The sequence below is a fragment of the Filicampus tigris genome, chromosome 6 (genome assembly GCF_054856515.1).
Source record: "Filicampus tigris isolate MCC_2025a chromosome 6, RoL_Ftig_1.0, whole genome shotgun sequence".
Classification (NCBI taxonomy): Eukaryota; Metazoa; Chordata; class Actinopteri; order Syngnathiformes; family Syngnathidae; genus Filicampus; species Filicampus tigris.
Window position 1 is genome coordinate 9,248,433 of NC_141222.1, and position 27,295 is coordinate 9,275,727.

Below are 27,295 nucleotides of genomic sequence, written 5' to 3' on the forward strand. Positions count from 1 at the left end.
GATGTGTCATTTTTTTCGAGACTGTAATGCTACCACATCTCTGTTTATGCAGTTGTCGTAGCAACGGTGACATTGCGGGAGGTGGGATATGGGGCGGTGGAAATGTGTGTTCCGTAAGGGCGGCGTTGCCAGGAAAAGGGTGGACAATGGTGAAAACGACTGACGTTAAACTTGGTGCCCTCAATGTCTGAGCAGAAAACTTTTAAGAGAATTGAAAACTAAACGGAGCAAGTAACCTCTGGATTGACTCTGAAGACACACCCTGAGGGCTGACTAATCTTTGCCCTGGAGGCTGTCAACACTGCTACATTAACTCCTGTTACCTAAGTAACAAGAGCACATATTTCAATATACACACCGGCCGACTGGGAATGCAAATAGTGACAAACTGAGCAAAGACGGGCATTGTAAAACTCTGGTATGGCTCTTGCACTTTGGACCCATTTATGAGGTAGCGCGTGAAGCTATAAGGGACGGAGGCGGCGCGGGGCTCGAGCCACGCCTCTTGATCACTGCGTGGTCCCTAATGACATAATCGTATCTCTTTGCAAAGAACAGGAACAAGGAAATATGCTACGGTATCTAAGTAACACACTGCAGCGCAAACCTCGGCACAGTTCAGCTGTAAAAGCATCAAAATCCCGAAGAGCAGTTCACATTTCTCAAACAATGGTGTAATGTTTGCTTTGGACACGCAGCGATTACACAGTGGGTGGGAGTGCAGAACCCAACCCCCACTGTGAAGCTTTACGGGCCCATATTTGGATCCGTCTGCAGCACTCTGCTACATTACACTGTTTATGTAAAAGACCTTCCAGCAATCATCTCACTTTGTCAAGCCAACGCGATAATAATGTCAAAATATTTTCTTTAAATAAACGATGAGATGTGCAGCAGAAGCACCAGCGACGAGTCAAGAGTGCACCGTTAAGTATACAGTCAACAGCCGTTTTCGGGTCACGGCTCTCAGTCGAACTCCTTTCTTTCCCTGCTGAACACCGAACTTCCGTCTTTTATGTGCCTTTACGATTATACAAGCAGGCAATATAACGCATGCAGCTCACCGCTTAAACCGGAGCATGCGTTTGCTGACGACTCACAACTATCTTGTAAAGCTTCCTTTTGTGATTAGAAAGTAATAACGTCTATCGGGCGCCGAGACATTTTCGCCCGTGGTGTTTATGCTCAACACTTGACTCAATTCCTACGTATGCACTCCATTGTTTTTGCACTTCATTTTCTGCAGAGCATCACTTTATTGTAAGATAAAAATTCATAACTCTATATCCTTTGTTTGGTTACTAGAACGTTACTTGACAGGACGAGGTTGCAGCTGTTTTTATTCGATGTGACCGGGAGGCTTGTGCTGTAAGGGTGCCGCAAATAAAAGGTGAATGGCCGGCTGGTAATCAGAAGATTGTTCTTTTGACTCTTGTTTCCTTCAAACATGACGAAATAAATAACCTCGAGGAAGATAGTGATGACAGCGGTGCTTTAGCTTCAATGTTCCCACCGTACGACTGTAAACTATTTCGAGGCAGTCTGACACGTGTTGCAAAGCCGATTCCAAAAAGAAGAATCTAGTGCAGTCCTGCAGAACCTAATGAACAGGTTCTTCCTAATCCTGATGACTTTGCAACAAAGCCAAGAATGTTGAAAAGTACTGGACAAAGTTTAGTTTGAATGGTTGCCAGTGGTGAGACTCAACATTTTATTACTGCATTATATATATTTTTTTGTAGTTATATGAACACTTGTAAGCCAGCGGTGAACTGTCAGGGACAGCAAGGCCTTGTCTGCTGGCCTAAATCAGAAGCACAAAAGACATTTACAGTCTACAGTCTAAAATGTGTGCCCTGAAATTGTATTCATTTATTCCCATCAGTCTATTTTCTTTTTTCTTGGCTGCACTGCTTCTAAGTAAGTGTCTGTTAATTTTTTTCAATCCAATCACATTTCAGCCTCTATGTGTTGGCATGTCAGTCTAATCTGCCCACGGCCTTCAGAATCAGTAGCGCTGTCCGAAGTAACTTGAACTATATTACCGATGGTTCCGTATATCCAATCGATGAGGCTTCTAATTCACCTCAGAGCCCACAATTAATAATATCAGCATTTCTTCATCCTCTGATTGGCTGGTCAGAGCAAACCAAGTTCGACTGACTAAACATGTAAGATAAAAATTAAGGAACCACGAAGCTGACGGCATTTCCCGATTTGAGTGGCTCCCCGCCGTTGATGGGAACTTGCCGCATCCTATATGGCCACCATATCTGGATGGAGCTCATCCAGGCTTCTAGAGCGCATCAAGTTTTGTCCTCATATTCAACTCATCTCAAGTGGAAGTCAACCCAAACATATTTTTTTCAAGAATATGTTCTATGCAAGCCCACTAGTTGAAACAAGGGATTCTGATAAATAATGTGTTTGTGGAATAAGAGTTAATCCATCCATCGTTTTTAGCCATCTCTGGGCTGACCTGTTTTCTGAAGCTGAGCCGTGATTGGTCGTTACCTGAGCCCTGAGCAGTTGTGATTTCATTTTCAGTCGAGTGACTTTATGTCACTTCAACATATTTCCAGAAGAGACTGTGGAGGCCGGGCCACATGGTTAACGGCAGGTATGGTGGATTTAGCTAGTTTACTGAGACTATTAGTAGCATGAAATAAGACAGTCCAATCCATCCATTTTCTATATTGCTTGTCCTTAGGGTCACGAGTGAGGTGGAGTCAATCCCAGCTGACTTTGGGGAGGAAGTGGCGTACACCCTTGACTAGTTGCCAGCCAATCACAGACTTTTTCAATACCATCATAATGCTCGAATAGCTAATTTGTGTGTATTGTCATGTATTTCATCTTTGAGAAAATGTATTCATTCATTTATGACTGTGTATGTTTTATTTCCAATTTAAACCAACACTGTGATCATATGTCTGTTTTTGTTGATTATGGCAGCGCCATGTGGACAAAAGCGGTAGTGTTTTGACAAAACTCAACCACATTTCCAATGCGTGCCAGCGCGTAGTGTCGTGAAATCCTGAGCCGTCCTTATAGCGAAAGGAGGAAGTGAGTATGCCGTAAAGCAATTCAGGACATTTGTATTTTTTTGTGTGCCAGGGTTGATCCCATCCTCCTCAAAGTTGCTTTGTGCCAGTAAAAACGATACAGACTCCCTCAGGGCATGAAGTCCCATTCAACTACTGTACTTGTAAGTCAATGTTTCATCAAAAGAGGTGTGAAAAAATGTTAATCAAGGTCGATTTCTTGCCCAGTGCTGCTTTAAATTTAAACTGCCAATAGCAGCGATAAGAGATTCTGATTAGAGGCGGGATTTGCCAGCAAGTCTGCATGAACTGAGATAAAGAAAAAAGGCAGGAAGCCGTGTCAATGGGCTCTCTGCCGTGCCATGGCCGTTTGCCACGCAAGGCGGCCTTGAGGCGAGCAGAGCTTTGGATGGGAGCAGTGGCACAAAGACATTCATGACTGGATATTATGAAACCCGATTTACATGTAATAAAATTCAAAGCCAGGCATTGTAAGTTTACGGCTGCTTAGGCTTTTTTCAAACATGCTTCTCGAACATTCCCCACCATGTTTTAACCTCTTTTTTCCTCTGGTGTACATCTGCTGCATGTAAGCAGAAAAGTCACTGAAACAAACACCCACTTGCGAAATGCCATCATGGAATTTTCACAAATTCAAATTGATCTCTCATATCAGTGAGATATTTAATGATGCATCAGTTATGCCTGCCAAAGTTTAACCAAAGACTTGGCGCTGCCCCCGCGAGGAATGTCTCAAGGTCCTGGAGTAGTGCAAAGTAAGAGCCTTCTTCACGTGTCTGCTGGACTGCACTCTATTCTGGGGCCGTGTTAGCTTTGACACACTAACTAAGAGGAATGCCTAAGCTCCTTGCAAATGCTCTGTCATCAAACATCACTGTGAAACTTTTTGAGAAATGAACACAACCCCTAAAAACACTTCAGATGCTTTCAGGCTTTGCCAAGCATGAGGTAGCTCTTTTGCACATGTGGACCTCCTTTGCATGTGGGAACAAGACTCTTTTGTCCCTTGCCACCATAAGAGTAAAGTACATTGATGTCAGCATCAACAAAACATGCAAGGTTGACTGGGCAGTGCAGGATGGCTGGTGGGTGAAAATTAAACAGGTCGAGCTGGCTGGAAGTACCACACCCAATTTTAATCTTAGGAGTCATAGGCAAGGACCAACCTACAGTAATTGGGCAGGGCTCAAATAATGCTTGGAATAGTTAGACTTGGCTTTATACACAATTCCTGGTGTCACTAAAACAGGGTTTATGCAAAGAAAGGCTCTGATCACTCGGCATGCCGCATACACCTGTAAAGGCCTTCACTGGGGTGGGTTTATTTGTTCTGGAACTTATCCCAGTTTGAGCTGGGCGGAGAAACATAGCCGTAGTATGTATTGACAGACCTTTGTTCTGATAAACCTGACTATTGCTGTGTGAACGAACCTCTGCTCCAGAGAGGCAACATGAGGCACATTTTCCCTGCCTGACAAACTGTAACTGAGTATGAATATGTTGCATCATGAGTCTAACTTTCCAAAAGCTCTGTGTGAATGTGCCTGACTACTTCACATACAACAAAAAGGCATTCATTGCACTAGCTACAGTGTTCTTGGAAAGCCAGCCGTTGAAAAACAGGCAAGATCAGCTCAAAAGAATGTTTTTTAAACCATACCAAAACAACGGTAATGGCCTGTAAAGCACAGGTTTTTTTTTTTTTTTTTTTTTTACAAATATAAAGTCTTTTTTGTAATGCTAGGCATAAGGTACACCTTAAGGGCCAAGCCTTTTAAATGGGAATAATACTGTACTACATCATATTCATTTACTAATATAAAATACAATTCCGCAAACTTGATTTGTAGCTCATGAAATCACACTTTAAATTAAAATTTGAATTATCATGTAAAATCTCCAGCACAGATGAGATTTAAGCAGCATTTAGTTATTCAAGTGACTGGACAACGCCACCAAACGAAATTTAATGCAATACTGTCACCTAGTGCTCATTTTTAGTAGCAAGTGTTAAAAGATATTCATTGGTTCAGAAGGTTTTGACAGTAAACCAACCGGCCATTGGCTGAACATACTCACCCATTGGAATATTTTTACACTTTCTGTAATGCCTTAAATGCACCAGAGCCCTGACTAATAGTGACTTGGTAATTGGTGTCAAGGAAGTATTGCTGAAGTAATACATAAGGAAGTATTGCTGAAGTAACATCTCAACCAAGAGGTGAAGAGCGTTGTATTTCGGGGAAGGACCTAAATTCTGTCTGGGATATTGTCAGAAGCTAAGCGGGTCTTCCGGGTGAACGTGGGCTACACCTGGACTGGCGCCACAAGCCAATCGAAGAGAACATAGGTTCAACTATTCACACTTTCAAAAAAAGCTTTGACAATAAGTCCATTACCAAAACACAAGATGTAAACAACTTTTTATGAATCTGAAGTGGTGAGGGAAGATAAAAAAAAACAGGTATATTCAATTTTGATGCAGACTACTTTATGTATATATTAATGTATCATATATACCGCATCTATTTGCATATATATCTATATGTAGAATACCGCTGAGGCAATCAACCAAAATGAAGAATTATCCTCAGTGAAAAACTTTTGAGCCACCATTTGTATTGCATCTCAACATATAACCATGCTATTGTTAGAGTAAAAACCCATCTTTACTTTTCATTCACTCTTAATCCATTAAAAGGAGAGATGACACACGCCATTCATCATGACTTTTATTTTTTTATATAGGGGAACCACAAGTACTTTAAAAGAAGGTTATACAGCGCTGTACACTTGGGAGCAGTACAGACAGACTGGATTAGTCTTATCTTCTCCCGTTAAATACTATTTACTTAAATGTTCTATAATCTTATCCTGATACAATGATACAATAAAAGCTTGTGTAACTGGTCCTGCAGCTTTTCTGATATGTCAATACAATTTTTGTTGGGACTGTTATTTCCTTATATTTGTTTTCCAAAAAAGGAAAATAAAAGCAATGATCAAAAACCATACGACAGACAGAATCTGCCCGGTTGTAAGCCTCCCAATTCACTCACACAATAGAGAGAAAGAGAGACAGAGTGAGGAGAAGGAGATGGGGTAAGTAGAGATACTATTATTCATGTTCTTGAAGGCTGGTCCATGGTGGAAGTCGACGTCAGTTCATTGTGAGGTGCAGAGAAACACAAAAGATCTTTTGCACCTTCTGCAACCACCACTCTTCCTCTGTCCGTCCATCCGTCCGTCCGCGGTCTCAGCTAAAAGCTCACTTCCATAGCTGTGTGCTCAGAGTTTGGCCGGATCCGGGCGCTGCCCAACCACCCATAGCAGCTGGAGGCTGAGTGAAGGCCATGTGTCCGGGTGCACCGTTCAGATGCAAGCCTGACATCTGATGGCTCACCTGAGGATGGGGAAAAACATTACAATCAACACTCGGGAAGGAAAACATGACCAACAGTAACCAACAGTTAACAATCGACTACCCGATATCTATCACTGGTCTGATAAATCAGAATTGCTGGAGAATAAATGAGATGTGCTAGGTAGTCCTCTTGCTTAAAATGGACTTTTGTCCACAACTTTTGGCTTTTCCTCAATTCCACACTGAACATTTCTTGCCTATGTTGTGCCTGCCCTCTCATGGCCAGAATTTCCACTGCAGCTCTAAAAAAAAATCATGACTCTGTCAAAGCTTTTACATCTACCCATTCCCTGTACGGTAAAATTAAAATTTGGGCTATCACAAATAGTTTGGCTGGCAATTTTTTTCTTGTGTAGTTTTTAAAAACACAGCAAACATACGTCTATGTAAGATTTTTTTTTTTTTTGTCCAATCAGATTTCATCCTCAATGTCAGGGGTAGGGAACTCCGGTTCCCCGAGAGCCATATCCTGCCAATTTTGGATCTCTCCCTATTACAACACACCTGATTCAAATGATTAGCTCAACAGCATTCTCGGTAGAAGTCTGAAACCATCCTGATCATTTGAGTCAGGTATGTTGTAGGAGTGAGTGATCCAAAACAGGCAGGATATGGCTCTCGGGGAACCGGAGTTCCCTACCTCTGCTCTATGTGCTGCTATGTCCATCTAATCTCTGCCCAGGGCCTTCAGAATCAGTATTGCTGGCCGAAGTAACAAACACATTTGCAATGGGACTGTTTCTTTAACCAATCCGTTTTCAAATTTGTCTCAGAGGGATTGGGGTCGGCTAGCTGGCAGCATTTTTCCATCCTGTAATTGATTGGTCAGAACAAGCCAAGTTTGAGTAAAACACACCAGTAGTGATTTGTGCATATTAATACAGTTAATAATGACCTCTGGTGAGTATGATGTATTTTATTGAAATGTTTTTCGTTTTTCTTACGGCGGCAAAGAGAATGAGTAATTAGCACAGCGCCTCACAGTTCTGAGTTTGGGGTTGTAATCCAGGCTTCAGACTTCCTGTGTAGAATTTGCATGTTAGGTGCATTGACGACTTTAAATGACCCTTTAGTGTGAATGTGAATCGTTTGTCTGCCGGTACCCTGCAATTGGCTAGCGACCAGATAAAAATTGATTCTGAACTTTACTAGATAAGTCGCACCGTTGTGTGTTACATTTTTGTTTGGTATTGATGGTTTTTGCAAATGCAAAGCTATATTGGCAGTATAAAGTCGGGGAAGTCCATACTGAAGAACCTGCTACCAAATGTACAGCCTGCCACTACAAGAAAGTATTTTTGAAACGTGTGCCCTAATAGTGGCATCACAAAATAATACTGTATCATAATTAGTAGTAGACTTAAATACAAAAAAATTTTTTTTTAAATGCCTACACGGCTGAATCTTTTAAAGGAGAAGACAAAAATTCTGGTCATCTCCATAGAAATGGTGGAAAATCTGTCCAAAGTTGAAAAAACAGTTGCCAAACAGTTGCCACAGATTTAAAAGGCAGTTTGTATCTGGATGAAAGGCCAATACACAGGAAAAAAAAATGGAACTTCAAATTATTATTTGTGTGGACTTTGAGAACTTCCTTCTGATGGAACAAAAATACCAAGCCAAAATGACAGGACAGTTCAGTCCTTTTTTGTAGGGGCGGGGGTCAGTGATTATACGAAGCGATCGCGTGACACAGTGATACCTGAGCCATGTTCCACGGAGCTTGTTGCCCAGGCTGGATGGCGTACATGCCCTGGGCAGGCACCATGCCTGCAGGCATCGCACCACCATGTGGCGCCATCATTCTGGGGGCCATGCCCATCACGCCGCTAGCAGGGGCATTTCCCATGAAGCCATTGGGCATGGTCATCCCCACCATCATTCCCGGACTGGGCCCCATCATGGCTGCTCCACTCTGTGCCATCATGGCACCCATGACGGTCGTAGGCGGCATGGCGGTGCCCATGCCAGGGAAGGCCTGATAACCAGCAGAGGTCTGGACAGGAAACTGCATCTGAGAGGGTCCCATGAACATGCCAGCTGACAGAAAGAGGACAAAGAGCATTACGCAAATCAGAATGTTAATGTACCGCGACATACAGGTTTGCTCATGTTTACAATGTACTCGTACGACCCTATAGGGAAGCACGCGCAATGTGTCTACAGTACTTCCTCCTTCTGGCTTCAGCATGAGCAATGATTATACAACTTACCAAGTACATTTATATACTAGCTAATGCTCAATGGATAAAAATACACTCAGGGCTCTAAAGTGACTTTTGCACTGGTAGAACTACTACTACCAACTTTTTCAGTTGGTGGCACCATTTTCTGGGGCGGTACAGCATGACCATATTTGCTCATGTATGTTTTTTTTTTTAAGATTGGCAATGACTCAAGATATATTTGTAAAATACAGAACTTTGTTTGCAACAAGAAGCGGCTGACAAAACATGTCCATTGTTTGGTATAACTTTAAAATAAGATTGAAAAAAAAGGAGGAAACAATACCACGGCCAAAACTTAAAACATCAGTAAAAAGCAGTGAAACAACTTCAAATTTGTTCTATAAGTATTAGTTTAAAAAAATACAATAAGGATACTAATTAGAACGCTTATGATAACATTAAAAATATATTTTGAACATTTTTAAATACTTTATTTAGAACAATTGAACATGAAAACATTTGAAAAATTTTTTTCTTTTGGGACCAGTCATGGCTGGATATTTGGGGCACTGGATGGAACTCAAACTAACAGCATCTCTGCGAAAGGCAGCAGCATGTACAAAGTAAATTCAGTTTTAATCATGTTGAGATAATTGAACAAACTATTTTCATTGACTTGTGATTTCTAAGTAACAAAAAGTACGTGGCCAATGACACAAATGAGCTTGACATCCCCAATTTGGAATTTTCAGCATTCTTTTGAAAAGGGTCGGGCAGCCCGAATACCCGGAGAAAATCTTCCAAGAGAACATGAAAACTCCACAAAGGAGGACCTGAGGCGAGATTTGAACACCAAACGTCTTGAATGTGAAGCAGATGTGCTCTCTATTACTATAATATGTTGCCCGTAAAGTAACCAAACTAAAATGACTCTCAGTACTATACATCTGCAAACTAAGTACAACTTCAATAATTAACATCATAGAATTATCTTTGAAAAGTAAAACAAATCTACTGGATTCCTCCTTCCCTGAATAATTTTCTTACAGATGTACCGAAAGTGATGCCACGTGAGTGCCGAGTCAATATTCATGAGGTAATTTCAACCAACAAAAAGTAGCCCGACGTGCAATACAATTGCAAAAACTACCCTTTAACACCTAAATTCCAACACTGTACTTAATCTTCCTAGGTTTTATGTGGATAAGCTGCAATACGACATAACTTGCTGTCCTCTTACCAGCTGCAGCCTGTGGCGACATGTTGTTGGTTCCATACAGTGACAAGATGGAGTCCTTGGACAATGGCTTCTTTGCGTGATCTTCTGTCTTAGTTGTGCTGCTGCTGTCATTGAACAGGTCAAGATCGCCATGTCCTGAGCCCGGCGTGGCTCCGCCCACTGCTGACGGTGGGACTTGTGTGGGAGTGCCTGCAATGCTGCTGGAGCTCACCTAGATGGAGGACAAAACAGCAAAACATTTCGAGCTAGAATGGACACCACCACTTTTGAGCTTAATTTACATTGTCTACAGTTTGTCTGTTTTCTTTCCCCCCATACAAATCAAGTGACACTGCAAATATAGTACTGCAGCCATGTTTGGATGCACATGAACTACCTACAAGTTAGTAGCGACGACAAGGGAGTAAACATTAAGAAAAAATACAAATATTAAACATCTGTCTGCATGAGGGTACCACATTACTCCACTGGATTTTCCTTATTGTATCAGAAGTGCCATGAAAAAGGATGAACATCCCTTGAACTTTTTCACATTTTGTGACACTGCAATGGAAAACTTGAATGTGTTTGTTGAGATTTTATGTGATAGACCAACAAAAAAACAGCACATAATTGTGAAGTGGAATGAAAATGATTTACGGTTTTCAAAATTTTAAGCCAATAGCAAATGGTGCATCTTGAAAGTATTCACAGTGTATTTTATTCAGTATTTTACATTTTATGTTACAGCCTCATGCCAATGGAATAAATTCATTTTCCCCTCAAAATTCTACATATAGTGAAGTGGAATATTGTATTAAAAAAAGAAAAACAACTAAAACATACAGTAAAACACCAATAGGTGCAGTAACCGACCCGGATTCTACCTTGGGCCACAATGCGGAGCGAGATCCTAAACTGGTTAAAGTAAGCAGTTTTAAACTAACAAGAAAAGTTTTCGGAGCTAAAAACGACAGCCAACAGCATGGTGGCCGTCCGTCACTGTACTGTCCAGTACAACACAAATATTTTAAAAATTTTAAATAATCGAATTGCAATTTCTTTCAAAATAATTGCGATTGCGATGTGAGTTGCGATTTTTTTCAGGGTACTTTATGTATTTTTCAACAATTAATCTTATGCGCTATATAAATAAAATTGTATTGTATTTATTACAACAAACAATATCAGATCTTTAATGCATTACAGAATATTGAGATAAAGACAAACGAAGCATTAATTAATATGAAAGATGTATATAGTTCCTAAATATTTTGATGTGCACTGTCCACTGTCAGGAAAAAGAAGTCGCCTCAACCACAGCAACAATTTGTTGAAAAGAGATTTGTCGAAAATAACACTTAGTAATGTTTGTACAGAGGAAAGTAGTTTGCTTCAAAGCACATTGATGTAAATAAAATGTTGATAAAGAAGATAGCCAGTAGGCTGTTCATTTGTCTTCTGTTTTTATACGGCAATTGTTTTTAACCAAACAAAAATATATGTTTTATTTTTATCCAACTACAGTAGGATATCCGAATACCAATTTGTACGATAGCTGCATCCCTAGTGGACAATTTTGGCCGGACAAAACATATTGCAGTTTTTCCATTCTGGTGTCATCTTGACAGTACTGATTTGTGAATAATTGTCAGTTGTTAATTTCCTTTTGAAAAGAGACAGCCGAAAACCTCCTATGACCAAATTCAGTAATTCAGTGCTCACTCAATACTATTGGTCAATTGACCAATCTTAAAGGTCAGCGTGCAAACATTGAAAACTTTTCTGTAGCCCTCTAGAACCCCCGTTACAATGCATAACTGTCATTAAAATGTGATTAGGTTGTGGGCAGACAGCAGTTTAATCACTAAATACAATTCAGAATGTGTCGTCTGCCGTTTGAATCTGGCGCCCCCTCATCTTTGGCTTTTTCCGGAGATGTGACGTCACAGTCGCCGGAGGATTCAGTGCCTACTACTAATCATGAACGGTCTGATAACGCTCCCTTCTGTTGGCTCGTGTGTTTCAAAATCCTCTCATTCCAAAACATCGGTCGCCATTGAATGTACTGTGTTGTGTAGCGCGTGGAAATTGTACAGTCGATGGTGTAGCGAGCGGTTAAGCTATATCTACGTCACCTCCGGTGGCTAGAGCCACGTTTCTTCGCGCTTCCATGAGGTTCGGAAACACTGGGAATGACTAAGTAAAACCCATTTTCTAATCGATCTGTGGTTGACAACTTGCAGGAAGTGACTTGTATGCATTATAAAACCTATTACCAATGAGAATATGAATTTTAACAGACACTGAAAAATGTTTGCACCCTGTCCTTTAAGTGTTGAAAATGGCATGCTCTCTTTGACTATGCAATGAGAATGGCTTAAGAAGCATGCCGGTTTTTGGGTCTCCTGAAAAGTCATGCTTTTGGAGATATGAGGATTCCACCCGACGACAGCAATATGGTTGTACCTGAGGAAACTGAGCAGTTGATGTGGATGATGGAAGGGGGTTGGATACCATAGGACCGAATATATCCAGGTCATTATTGTTCTGGCTTGTGCTCGTGATCCCATTGTTGCTTGGTGCTGCTGCCGGAGCGTCTACCACAGAAAAGTGAAAAGACTGGTTTTACAGGTGGAAAATAAACACACTAGGTGAGAAAGCACTGCCAGGCACATACACAGAATTATTCAGTAAGACAAGTAGTACTAACTGGAATTCTTCCAAAACTAGTGGAACATTCCAAATAAACAAACAAACAAGCAAATAGTATAATCATCAATAAATAAATACATATATCCTTATAGGAAATGTTCCCCTACTAACACACACTCAGTCCAACTTTTGTTTAGCAGGGTGATAAAAACAATTCCCCCAAACCATGGGCTCATTGACCACAAGACTAACTACAGCAACCTGTTGAAATGTCCATTTCTCAAGGATCAAGGAAATGTGGTCCCCCTCTTTTGTGGCTTTAAAGCGACCTTATCCTGTTTGCCATGTTGAAACATAAATAAGTCATAAGTCAGCAACAAACGTCAGTGACTGAATCAGCAACTTCAACTTCCTGCCTGGCCAAGGCTTACAGTGGTTCACTGCTTCAACATTTCTTGAGGAACAAGTAACTTTGCATTACAAGCAACATACTGCAGTCCATTACTGTTGCTTGTCATCTGTTAGTGAGAAATTTACAAACGACAGCGTTTTCTGCAGTTTTGTTCTATCCACATATCTATGCCGTTTGAACTTACATTGTCAAAAGTTGTGAAGGGTAAATAAATCCTCAAGCACTGTACCTTGATAGTGGAGCTAGACAAGCTGTAGGTTGTTGGTTAGTCAACAGTCAATCTTCACTTGTGTGCAACAACAGAAATGGAAAGGACAAAATATGACAGTCTTTTTCTTGTAATAAATAAATAGAAGAAGGGACACGAAATGCTGGATGTCATCCACTGTTGATGTTGGTTTAGTGTGTCACTCTCCTCTCCTTTGTTGAATTGAAATTGGAAATATGATATGTCACACTATTTACATTGTTTCCGCACTACAACTGCAAGCTGAATTCAAATGTGCAGGTAGAAAATGGCAAACTGAAGAGCATTTTTATTATTTTCTCACTCTAATGTAGTTAAGTTGGTATGATGATGCAGTGCAAATCCCACACCAGTAGAAATTATGTTAGCCTGGCAGGTATTACCATCACGAGCCTCCTCACACACAATATTTTGACATGGAATACACCTTAATCGATATATGGTCGAAGAAAAAGAGCAGCGGACTCACCGAGTGCTAGTAAGTTCACTGAAGGTTCTGATGTCTTAACTGGGCTGATTTTAGGGACTGGCCTTGACTCTTCATTCTTCTTAAAATAAAAAGTAAACAGCCATTTCAGATGATGAACTGGTGAAAGCCGAGAAGGCTGTGAGAATGTGCACAGGAGAACTTACCTTGGTGTAAGATGACACCTTGCTCCCTCGCTCGGTCTCCTTCTCTTTCTTGATACAATCTTTAGGCTGTGAAGACAAACATTAAACAAGAAATGAATCACTTTGTTTGAGCCCAGAAAAACATGTCGTATATAATAAAAGAAGGAACATACACTGCCTCCATTGGTCACATTCATGCTGTAGTATTTCTTCTTCTCATATTTATCCCTGATGAAGAATTCAACTGCTCTGAGGCCAGAGTCAAGGAAAATGAGATGGCATTGATTAAGACAGTACAAACACAAAGCCGGCGGCAACCGAGTACTTAAAAGTCTGTGATCATGTGAAGACCCAACCGTGCAAAAAGCCTTTGAAAAAAATCACGAAACAAACGTGTGCCCTACAAAATCTTCACAAACGCCTTCTTAAAGGTCTAAAGCCATGAGTGATGCAATAAATAAAACAATAATATATATAAATTGCTGGGGGTATTGAAGGGGGGTTGGACAGAGGCTCTCAAAGTAGCCAACGATAAGCAATGGTGTAGCATCGTGCATGCCTCTCTTCTTGCGTCAATCAGTACCACGTATTATCGTCCAAGAAAAACTGATACAGCTCTTACCGCAATACATGTTTTGGGATTATCACGTTATGTGTGCAAGACAGCACAATTACAAAAAGAAGAGTATTCCGTTGTGATAAAGTATGTCATTATTATGGCTCGTGTGCTGGTGTATCTAAAATTGTGGCCAGTGAGTTTTTATACTGTACATCAAGTGACAATTTTAGGTAAGTGCAGACAGTGAAAGATACTGGTCTGTTTGAGGTCGCCTGAAGTTTGCTGGCAGATCGGCCTCATAAAGCTGCCTGGCCTTGGTGTTTCCCATATCCTGTATACGCTGGGAAAAAAGAGAGCAGAGAGGGGTGAACACAGAAAAACAGTGCATTGTTTCATTTGTACATGCTCACTGCGTTTATGCATAGTTCATGTAACAACCCAAGGCTGTCAGAAGAAAGTTTATCCTGAATGACCATCAACTTACTGACATTATCGATATTTGTATTCAAAACGTGACAACCTGGCAAGGGACCACAGATGGAAATTATGTAAACGTTCATTATTATGCACTGACACATTTAAACATATACTAAAATGAAATAAATCATTTGTGTCATTTTGGAGGAAAGAAAATCCACAGTCACATGGAAAAAAAACGAGGCGGTTGTGTACCAGTTAAAGTTCATGTAAATATTAAGTTATATAACAGACTATATAGTGGAGTGCAAGGGTCGGCAACCCGTGGCTTTCACCCTTATGTTGCGGCTCTGCGTGGCTTGGGGAAAATAAATAAGTGTCCGATTGAAGTGAATGTTATTTGTCTCAAAAACGTGCATCATGTCTTCTTACTAAGTTAACGTTTTTGGCCACTTTCATATGTGGTAGATTGGATACCGATCGGATAATTTTTTGCAATGCGACCGCAGTCTGAACTGCGCCATGTCGCAGATAGCTCCGACATTGACGTCATCCGGATCCCAAAATGCGCTCCGCAGGTGCAGAGAGACTAAAGTGTTGGCAGCCGGGGAGATCGCCTCTGCAAAGTTGTTTTGACGAAGAGTATTGACTTTAGATTTGACTTAAATTTAATACCACTTAAAACAAACATAAAGCAAGTGGACATTTATGGTTGTAGTAGTAATTCAGCCACGGCTCAGATCGGCTCATTTTGTATGCCCGATTATGACGTGACGTCATCTTTACTGCTGTCTCCGTGAAATGAGATCAAAAAGCCTCACCTCATCATTTCCCCCAAATATCGTATTTCTACCTCCGAGCGAATCGGTTCACTGTAGAAATGCAGCGATACACTGCACCACATTTACTTCTGCAAACACAACGTGTGACGCAACAATGAGTGAGTAGTCTCTTCTTCTGCACAAGCGGGTCACTTACAGCGCGCGCACACACACACACACACACACACACACCAAAGAGACCAACGTCACATTTATAAATTAATGTAATATGAAAGCTTACACAATTTTTTTTTTTTTTTCAAGACAGCATCTTACTTGAAGATGAAAGTGATTTCCCAGCCCTGAATTGCAGATGCTGCATGAGCGCAAAGGTTCAGGAGCAGATGTCCCACTAACCAGGTAAAATAAATATTGAGGCAGTTATTTTGCAAATATTCATTTTCATAGTTCAGTGAAATAGTGCTCTTTTTTCCCCATTTTATTTTTAAATTCAGGTCAAGTCGACACGCTCTTAAAGCCAGGATGACGGATCACAGCATTTTTGTTTGCTAGATGGATCATTTAAGTTCAGCTTTTTAATTCATTTGAAAGAGACCTGGGCGGCACGGTGGTCGACTGGTTAGCACGTCTGCCTCACAGTTCAGAGGTCGTGGGTTCGATCCAGGCCCCGGCCTCCCTGTGTGGAGTTTGCATGTTCTCCCCTTGCCTGCGTGGGTTTCCTCCGGGTACTCCGGTTTCCTCCCACATTCCAAAAAACATGCATGGTAAGTTGATTGAACTCTCTAAATTGCCCCTAGGTGTGATTGTGAGTGCGGATGTTTGTCTCTGTGTGCCCTGCGATTGGCTAGCAACCAATTCAGGGTGTCCCCTGCCTACTGCCCAAAGACAGCTGGTATAGGCTCCAGCACGCCCGCGACCCTTGTGAGGATAAGCGGTATGGATAATGAATGAATGAATGAATGAAAGAGACCTTCAACGCTGCGATTTATATATTTATATATTTATATATTTATATATATATATATTTATATATTTATATATTTATATATATATATATATATATATATATATAGTATCTTCATTTCAGATGTCAAAAAGTGTTTGCGGATCCCATTCTTTTCTTTTCTGTGGAAATCGGGTTGAAATGGCTCTTTGAGTGAAAAAGGTTGCCGACCCCTGGTACAGTGATTCCAAAACACTGTTTGCGCTTGCACTACGTGTGCAATGAGAGACCAGGTGCACTGTGGGGAATTCACAAATTGCATTTAATTGGTCAGAAAATTATTGTTTAAGATGCACTGTATCATCTTTGACTTAGAGTGAAATCTGGGCATGTTTACTTAAACACAAAGCGGATGAACTTGTAGGACGCCTTAAGACCTTTTCACAGCGCACGTACTTTTAGTAAGCACAATGGGCTGATGGCTCCCAGGTGCAATATCTCCCATACATGTAAGTGTTGATGTAGTAACAAATCAGGAAGTAAACAGGGAGGCTTTTCCCGCTGGTTTAGACAAGAAAGGTAGACTGCACCTTGACAAGACGTGACTGTCGTTTAAAAAAGAAAAAGCCCTGGCTTTGTTTATTTTAAGGGGAGGATGAGACAAGCAGCAGAAAAAAATGGGAACGGGTGCATCTCATACGATTGGCTTGGTAGTAACTTGTGGGCTACCATTTCTCATGCAGTTTACTGTAAAAGTCTGTCAAAATAGCACTCAGAAATCACTCTGCCAGGCCCACTCCTACTGGAGGCACTTTCAGACATCACCGCAACATCACTGTTTAATACAACATGTTTTAATTTGGCATGGTACGGCATCCCATGGTCCATCCCCCTGAGCACATACACAATGAATGGGTTCCTCAGTAATGTGCTACACATGGCTAGGTGCTATGTGAAAAGGCTTTTATTCTGTTGTTTGAATGGCAACAGGTGGATACATAGGCTTGTTGTACCTCCAGCCATCTAATGGAAGCATATTTCATTTGTTTGCCGGTAACAACATGTCACGGGCATCAATAGAACATGCATTTGATTATTATTAATAACCCGGAGCACCCTGATGACCTGGTATGTCAACATGGTTGGGATGGGAATCACTGCCTACGGTATTCAGCCATTGCATGTTGGGATTTGTAGTGCCTTGCGTTTTTTTAAAAAGTGTACGACAGAACACAACGGGAAACCTGGGGTGGGGGGGTCGTCAAACATTGCAGCAGAATCATTATCAATACCAGAGCTGGGTATTCTGTCCCAGGGACCATCGGACACCAATTTTGTGGACGGACGGACGGAGGATGAGAAGTTTTTTTAAAAGGGTCAGACTAAGCACGGACGGAAGTGGGTTTTCGTCCGTCCCTCTCTTCGTTCCTAACCGGGTCAAGTACCGACTGAACGTGTTGCGTTGGGTTCTTTTAAAAAGCAAGACCACTGCAAGTTGTCTTCTACGGAGCTGCCTTCATTAATTGCCGGCACAACGCTTTTCATGTGCTTCCGAGTAGTCGCATATTACATGCATATTCTGCCCTCTAGTGGTTCAACACATGTAATACCATGGATAATGCTACAGGAGTCAAGGACGCCATTTCACTGACTGACAGCAACAAGTCCAGCCTGTCTTGTGTGTGTAATCCGGGATAGCAATTTTGTTTTAACCAACTGCTGTTAACATTTAGTACCTTATCCCTTTGCATGCGAAATATGTCCTTGTGTGGCACATCTTTAGACTGTAAAAATCTCTACTTGCGTATACATTTAAATGACCCAAAAGTGAAAGTCTTTGTTCCCACTTAAAATAACCTTGTGTTATTTTACAATATTTATTTTATAAAAACTGAAAATGTCTTGCGATAAAACAAAAGTTTTGCAATAAAACGCAATTGTATTGCGCTATTGCTCAATGTGAAATATTCTGATGATGTCCCCTGGGATGCTCCAGTCGACATCATCATCATCATCATCATCTTCATCATATCATTACGGCCTTGTGTTGCAGCTAAATGCTATCTTGGTTGAACAGTTGTAAAGAATTCAATCCACTCACGGTACTCCCAGCCGGTAAGTGGATCTGCACAGGAAATTAGCCAGCTAATGAATGATCTTTAAACAATGTTTATAAGTGCATAGTTTTTGTTGTTGTTTTTTTTTTAGAGGCGGGGGCGGACAGACGGAATGTAAAGACGGAAGCGCTTTAGAAGGACAAGAATGATATTTTTTATGAATAAGGACGGCGGGACGAGGACAGAACGGTACCCAGGTCGCGGACGGACCGGCAAAAAAAGGTAAAGGGCCCAGCTCTGATCACTACCGTACCTGGATTTGATCTGAGGTCCATTGGTCCAAGTTGACTGATTTCACTCGGGATATGTGGACACCGAGGTTCCTGTGGATGCCCGCACACCGAATGCAGATAAATACTCCCAAGTTCCAAGACGCCCATCTCGGACCTGACAAAGTAAAGGGGGGCCCATGATGGACCAATCCAGTAAGAGGTGGCTTAGGACCAAAAGGAGCAAACACTACTTCTGCACTATACATCCCTCTGTGACGTGACAAAAAGGCTTTAGAATTGTCTGATTTAGAACATGATAAAAATGCTGTGTGATAGTTATACAAGAAGTCACGGATTCATTGCGAAAAAGGTTAGCCTGCTAGCTAGGCACTTAGTTTAGCTTGAAGGGACTCGGTGTCAGCTGACTGCTGGAGCCGTTTCCGTACCTCGGTGTCGTCTTGTGTAGGCTAACAGATGTTACAATTGTTCTTAACGCTCACGGTGAAATACAAGTCGACGTGTGTGTGTGTGTGTGGCAAAATCAAACAAATACAAGACAGCGTGAATGTCGCACCTTTCGCCTCGCAGTCGGCACAATACTTGTTGTCTTCCTCTCTGAGCATTTTCGACAGGATGGCCTGGTGCTGCTCGTTCAGTTTCTGGGCCTTCTCCCTCTCTGAGCGGGTCGTCATGTTCGCTTCTTCCGTTTAACTTATCGAATAAAATAGTAACTACAATAACCCGTCGATAGTTGAGAAAAGTTTCCGATAAAAGACCATAATCAGAAAGGCGAACGCCTTCGACTGGTATGAAGACACCCGGAACCGGAATCGCTTCTCCGCCCACGGGAATTGTCAAGATGACGCGGCGGCCACACAGGATTGGACGACCGCGATGACGTCGTATGACGCACATGTTTCTTCACGTTTCAGATCAAAGGAAATTTACGCACGGTTTCAGAATGTTAAATTTAATCATGCAACTTTTACACAACACAAGTACAACTCCTGTCAACCATTATACGTGTAGGGTGGTAATGTGAAAAAACAAGACCTGTACACTACAACCCTAACAGTTTGATTACACACTTCATTAGGTACACCTGCAAAATCTAATGGCAGACTTAAGTGATACCTTGCCCCAATTTATGACTTTTTTGACTAATGACCATTACTTGGTCAATTTTTGTGCTTTGTCTTGCGAGTCACAATTTGAATTAAGAGCGATAATTTGATACGCCAGTCCGAGTGAAGTGATAAAGGTCAGTCACAGATGCACTTTCAGACATCAACCGAATGTACTTAAGTCAAGTACACAAATACAAAATGAAAACACTCACAAGAAGCACGCGAGACGCCAACCCACAAGTGATTTAATTGTAAATGGCCAACCGAAGCTGGAGTTAGAGTGCTGCAACAGTTTAATGGGCTATCAATTGATTCCAATTTGGGAAAACTGATTTTATTATGAGTAAATTGAGTCACAAACTTGTTCACAGGACAGTTTAATATCCTAAGTCAACTCAAGGTACCACAGTTCGTTATGGCTGTAATTTGCAGTGCTGTAGAAGTGCAGTGCATCATACCTAGATGTGTTTGTTGTAATTATGGTTTTATGCTGCAAAACACATCTACAATAAATAACATTCTCTTCAGTTGTAGTAGTCAACAATTTTTTACTAAATGTTTTTTGAAATACTTTTCTCGATTTTTTTTGCCCTGATTCTGAATTTGCCATAGTTTTTTTCTCTAGCACAACAGAGTTTAATAATATTAATAAAATAATAATAATAACATAATAATAATATGTAATATATTTGTAATATTCATGATTTAAGGGTTAGGTTCAGCAACAGGTGGATTTTTTTCTGAAATGTCAGCTATAAATTACAACATGGTAAAATCCATCTTTATGGGTCAGATTTAAAAACAAAAAAAATAAAATATCTCAAAAACCTAATGAATTAGAAAAAAAAAAAGCAAAGTAAAAATCAGCATAAAAAATACAGTTAGGGACACACAAAGCCATATCTGATTTAAAATTTGCTGTTGGACAGTCTTATTGGTCAGCTCAAAATGTCAATTAAAACTAGCATGCGGTATTGTTTTTGAAAAAGACACTTTTGTTGAATCCCAATAGATTGTGCAGATGTACCACCAAAGGCATTTTGGCATATGACTATTGTATGTAAGGTATATGTGCAGCAAAAGCAAGACAGATATAAAAAAGGAAGGACAAGGAAAAGCAAATTTAGGATTGGTCCAGTTAGTATAATGCCAAATACACCACAACTTCAGAAAAAAGTTTCCAGGCGAATCTTGAAGTTATTCTCCTGATGTCTTACAGCGATACCATGGCGGAGCAGCATCTCGACATATGGAGGCCAGAAAGTGGAGTCTATTGTCACATAAGGGTCATGTGGCGTGTTCAGGACCTTGTTCATGAGAAGCTGTAGAATACAGAGAAAACTGTGAATATGGTTCAAGTTACACACTCTCCAGCCTCACAGAATGAAGCTACAAGGTCTTCTTGATGCCTCGAGACAGTTTTAAATTATTTTACTCTGCAGCTACAAATGAGTTGCTTTCGGTTAGTCGCAAGTCCTACCAAGTGGAATGAATGGTGGCCATAGTTTGTGAGTGAGTGAGTGACTTGACAAATCTGAAACTGTGAAGTCTGACTTGGCTACACAGCTCACATGGCCAAGAAGTCACTGTTTATCATACTATACACAAACAGGGATTCATCAAATAAGTTGCACACATAAACACAACTTTGCCTAACACAGCCATAATACAAGTAGGAGCTAAGTGTAAAACAACTGTGCCTAATTTTCTAGATAATGTATTTTTCTTTGCTGTTGCTTAGCTTTTGTATACTATCTCACAGTCTGCTTCCCTCATGCACTGATTCACTGACTAACAGCCAATCAGAGTGATCAACTGTCACCGGCAGCCGACGCTATTTCGCATACAGCAATCAATGGCTCATTCATTCCAATGGTAACTAAGTAGCACAATGAAATAACAATCTCTTCATCATTCTAAACAGTGAAAGTTGAGTAGTTCAACAGAACTCACCTCCAGAATTTCATTGAGGGAAATTAAGTCTTCATTTAGCTCATTTGGAATATTCTGGGGAAATGGGGATCATGATGAGCTACAGGATATCAGACTTGGAAACACCATCGACTTTGTGTCTCAGCTTCAACAACGTGAGTGATAGCACCAGAAAAGTGAGCGCACCTTCTTGTTTGTGTTGAGGTCATTGCAAGGAGGAGGAACATGTTTTTCTAGAATGTCTCCCAGAGACTCCATCAGCTTTTCCTTGTATTCTTTCATTTTATTGATCTTCTCCTTGGTTTCTAGCAGAAGACTGGAATCCACGTGGACACAAACAAACCACAATGATCAGAATTTATTACTAACAGTCTATTAGTTTTACAAGTACTTTGAGATTGGTGCAGTAATGCCTTTTTAGAATGTTAAGTGGAAGAAAACCCAGTACATTCACTACCTCACACCTGTTCACACCTCAAATAATTGACAAGAAACTGAAATGGTTCAACTGCAGTAACTAGTTGGGTATACTGATTGACAAGTTAGTGAACCTCTAGGTTTATAGAGCCCCGATAACATTATTTTATAAATCTTTTATGCAAGCTGTTTTAACCTTTACCCTTCATTGATCTGGACAAAAAGCAGATCAATTGAGTTAAATTTAAGAAATTCATATGTGGGAACGTCACGTGTCCAAATTCAGAAAACTGGTGAGCCGCGATAGCTCATTACCTGAGCAACTGTGATGTCATTTTGAGTCGACAGCAAATGGCAAAATGGCCACACCTCAAATTAGATAAAAACATGAGGATTTTGCTCCTTAATTGATACTCCAGAAGCGCAATATTAAACACAATCCTGCGTTTAAACTTGTGGGGGGGGTTAGAACATATTGTCGTAAAAAAATAATAATAAATAGAGTTTGACAAGTTTTCCAACTAAAAAGAAAACGTTTCCATAGTTAGAGTAGTGAGTTTGGAATCCAACCAGAACTTGTTCGCTGCAGTCAACACGATTAGGGAATGGGAGTTTTGGTTGCGAGTCCAAGCTCTGAATTTAATACATATGTCGCTGGGCCAGCAAAATTAAGAAAAATAAAAAGTGTGATTTATAAATCAAAATAGCAATTGAGCAATTAGCAGGAAGAAAAAATGATGTTCATGGTTTTGCCTTGGAAAAGAGCAAAAGTATGCTGTCCATAGAACGCCACACTCACCTGTGCTCTGATAATTTCTCACTTTGTTCTTGTAATCGCTTAGCATGATCTGTGGCAGCCTTTAGCACCTGTCCTTTTTCCTCCAACCACTTCTGTTCACTTAAACAAACAATTGACATGAACCCATCAACAAAACACATCAAAACAGAAAGTAACGCATGCATGCATGCAAGCTAAAGGGTTACGCACACTTCTTTCGTTTCACGCAGTTTGTCGCGCTTTGCTTCATAGCAAGAGAGAACCATCTCAAGTTCAGAGCATAGCTTGAGCATCTGTGGAAAATAGAGTGGGCAAGTCAGAAACAGATTCCTTTTTCAGTGGCGTATTTTTCTTGTGCATGTACGGTACCTCCTCTTTTCCAGCTTTCAGTAACACTTCAGAGTTTTCTGCCAGCACTAAATGGATTAAAACAAATACAGGAACTCAAAATGATGCAATTCCCACAATTTACCGGTATAAATATGAACTTGTTTGTTGGTGAGGAAGTCAACATGAACCGCAAAACTTTGTGGAAGATTGGTGAGGATGTGAATACAGTATCTGAATGTTACTATGGTTACTCACGTCTCGGTTCCACTGCAAGCCACTGCTTCATTTCTGCTTCTGTTGTTAACAGCCGATGAACTGACTAAAAACACTAACATTTGTCATTAAAATGATCACCATTGCTTTTAATTCATTAATAAGACCAAGCCACATTGAAACATGCTGATCAAGCTAAAAATGCTTGAATGGGATGCAGGAAGATGAAAATAAACATCAAGCCTTGGGAAACTCAATTCTTTGGATCTCCACTCTATGTCAGGTATAGACTCAAAATTATATGAAACATTTCCACAAAATCAATATGTGCAGTCATCTCACCTGCTCTTGAGCATTTTCACACTGGTCTGGCTCACACAGTATAATCTTGTTTTGAAGCTGCAACATTGTAAGTATTCTGTTTAGTTTCCACAGAATTATAGTTTAAGTGATCAAGAATCAAGAATATACAGTAAGTAAAGTGTAAATATGTAAATCACCTCATCAAGCTGAGCAAACTGTTGCTCACATTGGTTCACCAGCTCCACCTGTGCAGCTTCTGACAGTTCAAATAGAGCCTGGTTGCCCTGGTGAACTCCACCCTGTATACATTAGAGGCAATTTTGAGCAGGATGTGACATCATGCCAACAGTCAGTACTAGTCAGTGCTGGTGTGATATTTACACTTTCACTATTCAAGAAACATGAAACATATACCCAGGAGTTCCACTGTGCGTTTTTTTTCCAGATGTTCAGTGCAATTCCACGGCTCTGATCATCAAGCCAATATTAGTATCTCAAATAGGGGATGAACAATTTATGATATGACTCCTCTTCCCATGTATATTTCAACAAACACAAGCAATAAATTAATCTGCATTACACAAATCAGCATCATATTTATTACATAGAAATGTTTTGGTCTAATAGGTTAATATGAAGGACAGTTTATTGACCTACATTTAACTGACTTTGACTTGCGGTCTTATAAGTGTTATAAGTCAGCAAGTCATAAATTAGATTCAACAATAACGCAGACAAATCTGTGGCTTTATCACTTCAATTGTTCATATTTCATGAAACAATGATATGTCAACATGTGGACTGTACTTCTTAAATACTGAACTTACCTCAACACTATATAAATAAATAAAATATACACTACTGTCACCAAAATGAAGCAGTCACCCTCAAACTGCAGCCTTTGTGATTTGAAAATCATATTCTACTACATAGCTTTTGCTAGGTTTGCATGATCGAGTTTTAACTTGCATTCGTCGATGCAGCAATACACTGTGTTGCCTCGGGATCTCTTTTTAGATTGAAGGGGAAAAACTCCTTTTGTGAGACCAGTCCTGGAACGTTTCTGACACAACTCTTATAAATTATTTCCACACATGGTCAATACTTTCCCCTAAGGGTGCAACAAAAAAACAATTTGAATCGGAAAATTGTCTTTGAAGATGTGAGCGCATCGAATTAATCCAAATTGAATTATTCCACTTTAAAACCTATAGCTACATAATATTGAATTGTCTTTCATTGTCAGAGACATATCTTTGAAGGAAATGCCACATTTACAGTACCCTCCTGACAAGTTCATTCATTCATATTGTAAAATGACAAGAAAGTCAGCATCACACACACTTGAACTCTACCATATTGAATCAAATTGTAATCCCACTGAATCAAACTAAACTGAATCGTTCCAGTTTAAAATGAACCGTCCTTGAACCATATCGCACACCATGTACCGAGTTTTTTGACTGCTGATTTCATTTAACCAAATATACTGCAACTACTACTATTCAAAATAATAATAATAATAAAACAAACATATTGAATCATCTTTCATTGGAGAGATGCAAAGCCCCACTTTTTCCTCTGAAACAAACAAATGACAAAACTATTATCGTTGCTGCCTTTATTTATGCATTGGACTCCAAGTTCAACCTAATTTAAGTTGTTTAAGTAAAGTTGTTTTCGTTGCCTGTTACTGATGTTGCGCTTGTTTTAGAAACAAATGAGAAGCTATCCGGTACTTATGATTAACTAATTGAAGTAAACAAAGGACTAGTCTAACTTATTCACATAGTTTAACACAGGTTGGAACTTTATGGTCAAGCGATGTATGAGTAGCAAAATAGCTCATGTGTCATGGCATGAAGATGAGCAAGTAGCTCGTGTTAAATCATCGTTTGTGATGTGATATATGTTAAACCAACAGAAACTATTCGTGGTAATGCAATAAATGTATGGTACACAAGTTAATACAAACGGGAACTCGATACTTACCATATCTGACGAAATTGAATTGACTGACTTTACAACACGAAGCAGATACTTCTTTTCAAAATACCGCCAACGCTGACGACGTCACACACGCGACACCGTAACTGTTGGGGAGTAACTGAAGAGCACCACTGCTGCGTGTAACTGCGCATTCGTTATTTTTCAGCGTAAAATACAGCCTCAGTTCAGCGCTGCATATCTTTAAATTAGCAGGAGTCATCAAAACAAAAGACAAAAAACATAGAACAACCTATAAGAAAGAAACGCTCATGCTACTCCTCAGATGTTTGTATGAATGCACTTCGCACACTTTTTAGCTACTCACCACGTTAAAATTATTGAATGTATTCGATAATGTTGTGCCTCTCACGGCCACTTTTACTACTACTACGACTACCACTACTACTACTACTACTACTACTACTACTACTACTACTACTACTTATTATTATTATTATTATTATTATTATTGTTATTATTATTATTATTATTATTTCAGACCTTAGAGTTACCACGATTTTGTCAAGTACACGTTTACTTACATTCGAGGTTTAACAGGTTTAAAATCTAATTCTGCTGCTTGTAAAGTAAGTAAACAAAGTTTAAGCGATTATCGCTATTATTATTATTATTATTATTATTATTATTATTATTATTATTATCATTATTATTATTATTATTATTATTATTATTATTATTATTATTATCATCATTATTATTATTATTATATTATTATTATTATTATTGTTGTTGTTGTGGTTAGAGTAGTGGGCGTACATTGCACCAATCGGCCAGCAGGTGTCTCTGTTAACTCGTCTCCTGACCAATAAAGAAGCTGACGGGTTAAAGTACGTCTTTCCACATTTGAGTCCCTTGATCGGAATATTAGATGTTCGTTTAAAACAAGCTTTAGTACATGAATCACAAATCTTATGTTTAAAAAAATCCTTGGGAGAACGTGTCTTCAGCTTATTTACTCAAGCAGCAAGATATAGATATTTAAGTTAAACTTGTTATAGAGTGCGCCAAACATCTTATGAATAAAATACACTCCTTAGCTAATAGCGATAACATTTAACTTATTCATAAAGATTTAAAATACATAATAATTATAAAGAATTACATGTTCCTGATTAATTGTATGCTGATTTTAACTAGGGGGCTTCTGTCCTTTGATAATGTTAAGCGCATGAATCATCTTTACAACAGATGTTCCGAACTAATCTCTGCGCACTCGGAATGTATTATTTTTTTCTTTTATTTGGCTTTGTTTTACTCATTGTCTGATACCAGGTCGGCATTGCAAATGAGAATCTATTCCCAATTGACTTACCTGGATAAATACAGTAAAGCATTCCACTGTCTTATTATGTT

At 39.9% G+C, this 27,295-nt stretch overlaps 2 protein-coding genes across 3 annotated transcripts; both read right to left on the minus strand.

The window, feature by feature from the left end:
• Positions 1-5,779: 5,779 nt before the first annotated feature.
• Positions 5,780-19,727, minus strand: LOC147145687 (stromal membrane-associated protein 1-like). 2 transcript variants are annotated; one of them, XM_086034124.1, is made up of 10 exons: positions 19,407-19,727; positions 18,874-19,007; positions 14,616-14,701; positions 13,976-14,051; positions 13,824-13,889; positions 13,660-13,735; positions 12,346-12,476; positions 9,898-10,108; positions 8,192-8,529; positions 5,780-6,468 (listed from the first exon to the last, which is right to left on the minus strand). In XM_086034124.1, the coding sequence occupies exons 1-10, from the start codon at positions 19,522-19,524 to the stop codon at positions 6,334-6,336; spliced, it is 1,371 nt and encodes a 456-aa protein (XP_085890250.1). In that variant the 5' UTR covers positions 19,525-19,727; the 3' UTR covers positions 5,780-6,333. The 2 variants fall into 2 exon arrangements, with proteins under 2 accessions (XP_085890250.1, XP_085890249.1); XM_086034123.1 differs by having other exon boundaries at positions 13,660-13,738; positions 19,407-19,726.
• Positions 19,728-19,782: 55 nt separating this feature from the next.
• cenpk (centromere protein K) lies at positions 19,783-26,052 on the minus strand. Its single transcript, XM_086033678.1, has 10 exons — positions 25,925-26,052; positions 24,130-24,231; positions 23,972-24,028; positions 23,672-23,735; positions 23,456-23,502; positions 23,297-23,379; positions 23,108-23,206; positions 22,078-22,207; positions 21,913-21,966; positions 19,783-21,281 (listed from the first exon to the last, which is right to left on the minus strand). The coding sequence occupies exons 1-10, from the start codon at positions 25,925-25,927 to the stop codon at positions 21,126-21,128; spliced, it is 795 nt and encodes a 264-aa protein (XP_085889804.1). The 5' UTR covers positions 25,928-26,052; the 3' UTR covers positions 19,783-21,125.
• Between the last annotated feature and the right edge of the window lie 1,243 nt (positions 26,053-27,295).